The following is a 10,717-nucleotide window of genomic DNA, read 5'->3' on the forward strand; positions in this document are numbered from 1 at the left end:
GGCGGGGACCCTTCTCGCTGCCCCGGGCTGCCGGGGGCCGCTTGCAGAGCCGGTTGGGCGGTGGCTGCGGGATTGGACCTCTGCGCCCGCGTGGCCGGCCAAGATTCACTTGTCTGGGGCCAACTGTCACCTCTAATATAACTTACTACTTCCTGGCAGGTCTCCTTTCAGCGGAATTTTGCTAGAAGTTCCTCAGTAGGTAGAATGTAGCTGTTTTAATGGGTGTTTCTGATCCGGTTAATGTGGAGATACTGAAAGTGCTGCTTCCTTGCCGGCCGCCATGTTGGATCCCCCAATTTTTATTATTTAAATCCTAATACTGCTGTTAAGGTTTTTGTTTGTTTGTTTGTTTGTTTGTTTTTTTTTTGGTTGTTGTTGTTTGTTTGGTATGGGGGATTAAACCCAGTGGGGCTTAACCACTGAGCCACTTCTCCAGCCCTTTTATTTTTTTTTCTTTTGAGACAGGGCCTTGCTAAGTTGCTGAGGCTGGCTTTGAACTTGCAATCCTCCTGCCTCAGCCTCTTGAGCTGCTGGGATTACACGTATAGGCCAGTGCACTCAGCTGCTGTTATGTTCAAAGGATAATTTCCATTTATTTGTGTTCATAACCTGTTTTTTAAGCTAATAAGGAGTGATTTAACATCTCAAAACATATAACACTGCTTTAAATTCTAAACATTACTGCACAGGTCACAGAATTTGCTGTGCAGCCTCATTTATGCAACTAGCTGTGACAAAGCCACTTACCTCTAAGGTGAATGACAGTACCACATCGGACTTTGACAGCTGAATCTCATTTTCATCTCCTAGGTCCAAAAATGCAGAATTCTGTGAACGTTTTAATTTCTGTAATTTGAATTCTGGGCCACCTTTTGAAACTGGAAGGCTTTCCAAATTGGCCATTAGCAAATTCACTGAAGATCGTAACTCTTCTATGTACATATTCTCCATTTCTTTTGCTATAAATTTGGGGAATCTTCTTTCCTTAAAAATAATTTAAAAATAAAATTGTTAAAAGAGTCATATTTCAATTTTATTATAAAAAATTATATGATGCCTGCAATCCACTCTTTTAGAATTATAACACTCTTCTTAAAATGTTTCTGCCCTATATTAGTCTACAGATTTTAAAAATCTCAGGCTTTGGTAATTTTGATTATATTTCAGGATACTTTACATATCTTGTTGATGATCACTGTAGTACAAAATGAAAAACATTTGCGTGTGTCTATGTGAATACACACATATATATTTTTCTGTTAAATTTATTTTTGATAAAATTTGTATATGGGACTGATAAACTCTGGAAACAGGCTTGTAATATGTCTTAGTGTATAGATGAATCCCAATGAACTATGTCTATTTTTGAAATGCTTGTAGTAATGAGTCTATAAGAAAATATTAAAAATACACTGCTTTGCTAGTTAGAAAACAAACATTTTAGCAATGCATTTAATTATTATACATGTGCATTTTTATACATAATCATTCAAATTAAAACTCCTATTGTTAATGAATAATATGCACATATTTCTTAACTGATTAATTTTCACATTGCACATATGTGCCAAGATTCCTTACGGCCATGCTTCAGTTTTTTTTTTGTTTTTTTTTTTTTTTACTAAAAGTATAGATAAATTTAAAGCAAAATGCCAACTTATGAATAAATCCATCAAGTGAAAAAGAGGTTGACGATATCCACTTGGAAAATTCTATGTTTTAGCTGAAGTACATAGGCATCATCATACAATTCTGTTATCTCTGCAATCAGATTTGTTTCTTTTACTTGATTAAAAGAACATTCCAAATATTGATATTTAGGTAGTGCCAAATTGACCTTAGAGAACACCATACTGATTTATATTCCCCCAAACAGCAAATAAGAGCACTTTTCCCCTCAGAATTCTACTTCTCCTTTCATCTTTGCCTACCTGACACTTGGCTTCCCTCTGTTAAAAGTAGGGGGGACAGAGTTTTACCATGCCAAGCTCAGTGTGATGTGCTCTTCACTGCCCTAAACAGCCTTGGGGATAAGAGCTCAAAGACTGCCTAACGCTCTAGAAAATCACCACCTTCATTGCAGTTTCCCTCAGCACCATCAAAACCTAAGAAGCCTGCATTTCCAGCAAGACTGGAACAGGTCCAGAGGGCTCTCGTCCACCTGTGCCTAGTCCCTGACTGGCTTGCACCAGGTCCTTCCTGAGATGGAAAGGGACATCTGGCACCACTTTTGGAATTATTCCCAGAGCCTCAGGCCACCTGTTTTCCTTTCCCCAAATATAACCTTCATATATTCCTTTAAAAATCATTTACACACAGTCCATACTAAAATTGCATACTTTCACAGAAAGATTAAATATCTTCATTAATAATTAACTTTCCCAAAGAAGATTTTTAAATATCTTTTTAATACTCCTCTGGAGTTGGAAGCAACATCCCTACACAGTAAGTTTGCATCCTCAGGAAAAAAACAACAACAACAACAAAAAAACACATAACTACCCAGTACCTCTGTTTCCTTTGGAAATGCAAAGTTGTTTTGGAATGGTTTTTCAATAGAGACAAAGAAGAAAAATAAAATAAGCCATAAACACAGACTTTTAATTTTTGAACTAATATCGAAAGTTGTCTGGAAAAGCATCCAAAACTCAGAAATAAAACAGGAAAATGAAAGGGCATTTCCCTTTAATGTCACACTTGGCAAAGCCTTTTCAATGGTCACAGCATGAAATGTATCTAATTTAACTTGCTGTTTATTACTGATTAAAGTTCCAGACAGAGAAGTTACATATTATCTTGTAGAATTTTGTCTAGGAAAGAAGCAAATGTTTGTCTGGTGAGTAAAATAACCCAATAGTTACAATTTAAATCTGTGTTAGAAATTAATAACTTTTGTGTCTAATCTATGGGTCTTAAGAATGGGCCCTGCTTCCACAAATACCTAGTTTCTCAAATGTTCTTTGGACTAATTTTAATGTGTAGCTTGCTTACTCATTGATTATACATTAAATAATTTTTTGTTTATTTTATATTTGAATGAAAGTCATAACTTTCCATTGAAAATCATAACAAAATAAAAGGCAAATATGTCACATATTAGAAAGTCCTGAGAATGCACTAATTTTTTTTTTCAATTTCCATGGTGTTATTTTAAGGAAAATATAGCATTAGCACATAAAAAACAAACAAACAAACAAAAAAAAGATGTCTCTTTAGCGTTAGCTAAAAACACCTCATTCAGTCTGTGAAAGAGGAGACTGGCAGGCATCAACCAAATTGACAGCTCTATCAGTATTTTTAAGCTTTGGGGAGAAACATACTACACTAGAATTTTATTTTTTCTCTGAAAATACTCTCTCAACTCTCAAAGCTTTCAGGTTTATTGACAACATTTTATTAACTTTAGCTTGCTTATGTTGCCCCCTGTTTGGAAACAACAAAATCAATTGTACTTTAAGGCTTCAGTCTGTGGATGGATGGAGTCGGAGAATATTATGCTAAGTGAAATAAGGCAATTCCAAAAAACCAAAGGCTGAATGCTTTCTCTGATATGTGGATGCTAATTCACAGTAAGAGGGGATGGCACTAGGGAAGAAGAGAGTGACTTTAGATTAGTAGAGGGGAGTGAAGGAGGGAATGGGGTATGAGAATAGGGAGTAGAATGAAACAGATATTATTAGCTTGTATACATATATGACTTGTGTACATATATGCATTACCCATGTGATTCTACATGTACAATCAGAAAAATGAGAAATTATGCCCCATTAATGTATAATATGTCAAAGTGCTTAAATGCATTCCACTGGAATGTATAACTAATTAGAACAAATTTTTTAAAATTACTAAAAATATCAATTGTACTTCAGACCAATATACATGTTAAATTTGATCTTTTCAAATTAGAATGAAAGTGTATTATGAATTAAAATGCATTCTGGGGTCATATATAACAAATTAGAATAAAATGAAAAGAAAAAAATTAGAACAGAAAAGACACAGGGTTAATTTCTAATTGTTCTATCCTGTATTCCATGGTTTAAATATTTGAATTTAGTTCCCTGTACAGCATGACACCCTAGTGGCCCTAGCACATGGTATACATTAAAATAACAATAGTTGCTTCAATAAAAAAATTTCCTATTATTCAATCTTAGTCACTTTTCCTTAAATGTGCTTTACCTTCCACCAGATGATGTCTGGGGTTGGTACCACTAGAATAGTCTCTCCAAGCTGATCTCAGCTCTGTTTTCCATGCCTATGCAGGTTGTATATCCCAAATCCAAAAACATGAACTCTAAAATGCCCCAACATCTGAAACATTTGAGCCCTGACAAGATGCCACGAGTGGAAAATACCACACCTGACCTCGTGTGATGAGCCCCAGTCACAACATAGGTGCAGTAGAGTACTGTATAAAAATTACTTTCAGACTATGTGCTTAAGGTTTATATGAGCATAAATAAATTTCATGCTTAAACTTGGGTCCCATCCCCAAAACTTCTCATTACACATTTGCAAATATTCCAAAATCTTGAAAAAATCCAATATATGAAACTTCTGGTATTGAGAATTTTGTACAATGGATACTCAATGTATCTTAACTTTAGGCTTTAAACTAGGTGGCATCAAGTAAACTACTGGTTATAGAGTTGATCTAGTCACAACTAAAACACTGAAGTGCTTACACTTTCTTTTTGTGTGTGTGTGTGTTGTTGTTGTTGTTGTTGTTTTGTTTTTTAACAAATTAGAGCAGATTCCCAGGTATTCTTACCATACTGTTATACTCTCTTCCTTTCAACTCAACTATTTAGTGGGAGAAAAGGGGGAGAGTACTACAAATAATTCAGGGATTCTGCCTACCCCTGACTTTCTATTGACAATATCCAACCCCTTGCAGATTCAGTCATTTCAGTCAGTCAATAGATATTCACAGGGTGACTGCTATGTGTTCTGCTCCAGGCCTTTGAGATGTAACCATGAAGGTAAAGGAAAAATAATTCCTACCACAGAGACCCTATTTTCTGTGAGGAAACAGATATAATAAGAAATCATTTTATGTTGTAGAAAGTGGCATGGGAAAGTCAGGAAGGGGATAGGGGTGAGTGATGAGAAGGGACTGCAACTCTAAGGACAGTGGTCAGGGAAAGTTTCAAAGAGGTCATGACCTCTGAGCATAAAGGCAGATGAGGAAGTGTGACCATTAAATTTATGAATCAGTTTTGGCTATGGTACCCAGTTCTCTTGTCAAATATTGATCTAAATGTTTCTGTACAGCTTTGTTTGTATGTATGTATGTATGTATGTATGTATTTATTTATTAAATATATTTAATTGTGACTGACACAGTCTACTCCGAGTACATCTGATTGTCCTCCAACATGTGTGTGGGCCTCAATCCATTGATGATCTCAAGAGCAATGACTAAACGTTCCTGAAAAAAGCAGCAATTCTGCCCCAGGACTGCAATGTAGAAACCCTGCCTGGATTTCCCTTCTGCTGGCTGGTCCTTCAGATTTTAGATTCAAGACTGCAATATCAAATGTTACCTAACTTTCTGACCCGTCAGTACACCCTGTGGATTATGGACTAGCCAGTTCCTATATCCACAGGGGAAGATTCCTTGAAATCAGTCCATCTCTCTCTCTCTCTCTCTCTAAATATGTGTGTATATATGTGATAGTTATCTATTATATCTCACTATATATTATTTATTTCTGTCAATCTATCTACTTGATCCCATCTTGGTTGTTTTTCCAAGGAATAAGCCATGTGAATGCCAGTGATGATAGATATAAGGAGGGGGCACAGTGCCAGCAAAGACCTGTAGCTGGAGTGTATTGAGCACGTAGGGGCAACTTACTGGGGATAAGGTAACTAACCAATCATATTGAACTTCGCAGACCCTTATAGGAACTTTTTATTTTATTCTCAGTGACATGGGAACATCACAAGGTTTTATGCAGAGTTAATACAGCTATGTTATTGGGGCAAGGGGGTGGAAGCTGAGAGACTAAGTTAAAGGATAGAACAATTATCCAAGTGACAGGCAATGATGATGATATGATACCACAGTGGAAGTGTGGGGGTGGATAATGACAATGGTCCTATTCTTGAAATACTTCAAAGGGAGGCAAAATAATTTCTGGGTAAATTTTGCATGAGTATGATAGGAAGAAAGAATTCAAATACGATTCTAGTTTTGTTGCTCAGGTAACTGGAAAGATAGTAGTACCAAGACCTGACCTGCCCTGACCATACTAAAAATTTTGACTACTCAGTCCCCTCCCTATACCTCTCATCCCACCAATCTATTTTCTAAGTAGCAATGACCACCTGCCACAATTTAGTGACATGGCATGCCTATTGCTCATGCTGCAGCTTTCCCAAATAAAATGCAAGATCCAGCCAGACATGCAGTAATATTTTTGTCTTGTTTTATCGCAAGTCAACTATATTTGTCTGGATGTGTCCCAAGCACCTAAGACAGTCTCTGCCTATACTAGTTAATGATCAATAAATATTATTCAATGAACTTACAGATCGAAAAAATGAGGTTCAAAATTACTAAATAGTTTGCCCAGGGTTACTTATCTAGGATGTAGTAAGCATGGGGTTAGCCATGCTTCTTTCCAGGCATGTCTATATTTTTCAAACTTCTTCCTAATTACCCCTTTGCTGAAAAACTAAAGTCTACATTGATAGCCCTTGAAAAAGACTTAGGTCATGAGGTTCTACTGCTGTTACATTGTGTTGTTTTGTGAAGTGTTAACTATTAATAAACCATGCTCTGGACTCACCAGACTGAAAAGACAGCTGGGGTGGATAATGGAGTGTGCCCAGACTTTGGAGTCAGGGCCAGGGTTCAAGGCCTACTTCTGTCTCTTGTTAGTTGTGTAATCTTGGGGAAGTGAGTAATATTCCCTAAGCCTCCATCTCCTCCTTGTCTATAAAACTCATGATATCATCTGTCCTTGTGAATTCACAGGATTATCAAAGAGATATAATGCAACCAGGTTAGTAAATTGTAACTCACCTTATAAATATTTTATTAAAACAGCTTCAATTTGGTAAAACTGAAATAGAGAGCAATTAAATTTGCTCAGTTTGATATGTCAGAATCTCCACTGAAAGACATCTAAGGATATCTAAAATACTTCATTTAGATAATATACATTTCAGGTAGTTGAAATCAAGGATTATGCATGTAGGAGGGAAAATTAATCCACTGATTCATAATAAAAATTGTTTAGATGATTAAGGTTGATTTTTTCTAAAAACCCTAATATTAAAAAAAAAACTCTTGTTTCCTTTTTAAAATTTCTTTTCTCGGAAACACAGTGATTACACAAATAAAATAGAATATCATACAGAAAACATTTAATCTGTCAGACTCTGTGTCAGATATTTCAAATTACATTTTTACTCATTTAGTTATTCCATCTTAATATTAGTTGGCATCATTATCTCCTAAGCACTGTGCTAGATATTTCAGAATATACAATTTTATAAGAGAATTTTTCCTCCTGATAATATTCTGTATAGTACAATATTAGAAGTTTCCTAGATCTAGCAGTTAGTGAAATTCAGGCTTTAATTTTAGGAAAATTTATACAAGTTACCACTGAATTTAAACATTTAACTATTAAACAAGGATTTAAAATGAAGAGTATGCTTCATTTAGATAATTTACATTCAGGTAGTTGGAATTAAGGAGTATGCATGTAGAAGAGAAAATGATTCATTATTCTGGATATCTTTAATCATATGCAATATGCTTTCAGGTCACATAAATATAGATAAGAAAAAAAATGTGGTGCAATATGTCAACATGAATAATCTACCTTTGCCATTTTCTCTGCCAATTGCAGTCGACCATCGAGTTCCCTTCTGATCTGGGCTGCTTGTTCATCTGCATTATCCAGCTTAAAAATAAAACAGAAATTATACATTTGTGATTATTTAATGACAGTGACATAGGACTAAAGCAAAGATTAAGTGACTCAACAATGTTTGATAAATTCTCTTGGCTACTTATTGAGAATACAGAATATTATTCAATTGCATTGGTAGTTCAGTTAAAATATCTTTTCATTGGGTTTTGTTAACAAAAAATGTACCTCTAGGACTCAGTAGGTCGGTTTACTAAGAAATCTAATTACAAGAATTCTTTGGTCAATGTGTTTACAACTCTAAGCCAAGAAACCCCTTTTCCCTTGAGGATATATTAAGTCATCTTTAAGTTTATTCAGGCCATCCTTTTCTCTTCATGTTAAGACAATCCTAAATAAATTAGGTCTAAATATTATAGAAATAAAATAGAACTAAATAAATTAATCTCTTTTTTCTATTTCAAATTCCCATGAGGCATTTCTAGATGATGATATATGGAATAATGTCTCACTTCTTTGTGCTTTTAAAACTATCCCTCGTTTTTATAATAGATGTGTATTAAGGCTCAACTATTAAAGTAGTATTCGATTGACTGATATAATTTTCTACCACTTAAGTCTTCATAGACTCTTCATTCTAGTACCAATAGATTTGCAGTACCAAGAAATGTTTCTATTTTTATAGACAGGGGTTACATTAGAATTCTGTTTTCTTGTTCTAAATCTGATTGGAAACAAGAAAAGCATACTATCATTTTCCAGAAATTCTCATTTATATAAAAAATATTTTTATTTCTCCAGTAAAATAATCCTTACAATTTCTATAACTTTTAACTTTCCTCATGATTCTTTTTCTCCCACTTATTCAATCTTCCTTTCATTATAAAAATGATAATTAAGGCTATTAAACGTTAAATTTCTTTTGACTTTAATTCATTCCCCTTTCATCCTCAAAAAGCCTGGACCACATAACTGGAGAGTTCCATCAGAAGATTGAATTAGTACTGAATGCAATAGAGCTAATCCTTTTGTTCCTTTGCTGAAGAACTACAAATTGACCTTGTTGCCTTAAAAAAGAAAAGAAAGAAAAAAAAAACCTGGAAAAAGATGCATAGAAGAAAACCAAATTAATAAAATGGTGGTTTTAGAAATTAAATGATGAATCAGGAAAAGAAGAAAAGGGGATGACACTGCAGTATGACACTAAAAGTCTAGAGGCGACTGGACATATGTGTGTGTGTGTGTGGGGGGGGTGTTGGAAATGGCTTCTTAGAACAGGCTGGGGAGAAGATGAGGCTGAAGAGAGGCCAGAAGATGGTGCTTCACACACCAATCGGGGACCTTGGAGTTGGTTGCAATGGCGAGGGGGCTTCATTGAGAGGTTTCACACAGGGGAATGACATAATCAGATCCAAGTTTTGGAAAGGAAAGATCATTCTGTTTCCAGCACTAACTACATGTCAGAGAGACCTTGACTGATGGACAAAATCAATCAAGGTTTTCAAGAATTTCTTACTTTTATATAGAAGAAAAGGTCTTGGGAGCATTTATTTTCATTTTGGTGTATTTCTTGTTTTTATAAAGAAAAGCTCTAAGGTATCCTTTCTAAAAAATATGTTTCTAACTTAAATTTGAATAATAAAATTTATTTTAAAATAAGTTAAAAAACAGAAAAGATTTTTTTTAAAGTCCTTGCTATAAAGGAATTTCTACATCATCTTGAAAAATACACTTTAAATTGTTTTTAAATATTTTTTTAGTTGTTGATGAACCTTTATTTTATTCATTCATTTATATGTGGTGCTGAAAACCGAACCCAGTGTCTCACACATGTGAGGCAAGCGCTCTACCACTGAGCAGCAACCCCAGCGATACACTTTTAATTTTGATTAATATGATCCAAAATTGAACAGAAATAAGTTTTTCTTCACTATCTTAAACCAAAGTGAAGAAAGTTTAATACCAATGTAATTACAAAGGAAAACAAAGTGTGATGAGTGCCTGTTCCACATCACCGAAATCTCTTAGTACAGCTTCTAAAACAAAAATGATGTATCAGAACATTCTAACTATTGTGATATCTTAAATGCACTAAATGTAATATGGAATATTCTGATCTCTACTGAATGTGAATATATATATTATTTTTTTCCATAGAAAAAATAATAAAAAGTTACTTTGCCTCTAAAGTAGTTATATAGTTCCTCTCCCAGCTCTACAAAAAATTTAAGAAGCAAAAACCAGTTTTTAATACCTTAAAGAGCTAAATTTTTTCAAATTTCACCAAAACTACTATTTAACATCATTGAGTATTTATATCTTCAGATTAACAGCTCTTACTTATTTTTAAATGAAATTGCTTGAGTCTTTCTGGGTTTCACTAGTGTTTTCTTTGTAAGAGACAGTTTTTAACTACTTTAAAAAATATTAATGTCTTCCAAGATGTGATTGTCAGTGTGGACAACTTAGCAGGACTCATGTCTCAAAGTTAAAAGAAGGGCTTGTATAAGAGTTCAGTGGTAGAGCACTTGACTAGTTGGGCAAGGCCACAGGTTTGATCCCCAGCACTGCCAAAAACAAATGCATGTATATATTAAGGCCTTAATTGCATTTGTCTAGAAAAAGATATAGGTTTAAAAATATATCATATTAACTGCCTTCTCTTTCTAAGCCTAAATTTTCAGAGATATAAAGGGTGTTGGTGACCATGTCATTTTTTTTTTTTAAAGTGGTGGTGGTGGCGGGGTGTGTGTGTGTGTGTGTTTGTGTGTGGGGAGAGAGAGAGAGAGAGAGAATCTTTTTTTTTTTTTTTTTTTTTTTTTTTT

At 34.6% G+C, this 10,717-nt stretch overlaps 1 protein-coding gene across 1 annotated transcript in view; it reads right to left on the reverse strand.

Moving 5' to 3' along the window:
• The window catches only part of Cadps2 (calcium dependent secretion activator 2), a 511,596-nt gene that overhangs the window by 296,386 nt on the left and 204,493 nt on the right, over positions 1–10,717 (reverse strand). The window contains 2 exon segments of the mRNA XM_048786046.1: positions 748–984; positions 7,845–7,925. Coding sequence (XP_048642003.1) covers positions 748–984; positions 7,845–7,925 — 318 coding nt within the window.

Source organism: Marmota marmota, unplaced genomic scaffold, assembly GCF_001458135.2.
Source record: "Marmota marmota marmota unplaced genomic scaffold, marMar, whole genome shotgun sequence".
Lineage (NCBI taxonomy): Eukaryota > Metazoa > Chordata > Mammalia > Rodentia > Sciuridae > Marmota > Marmota marmota.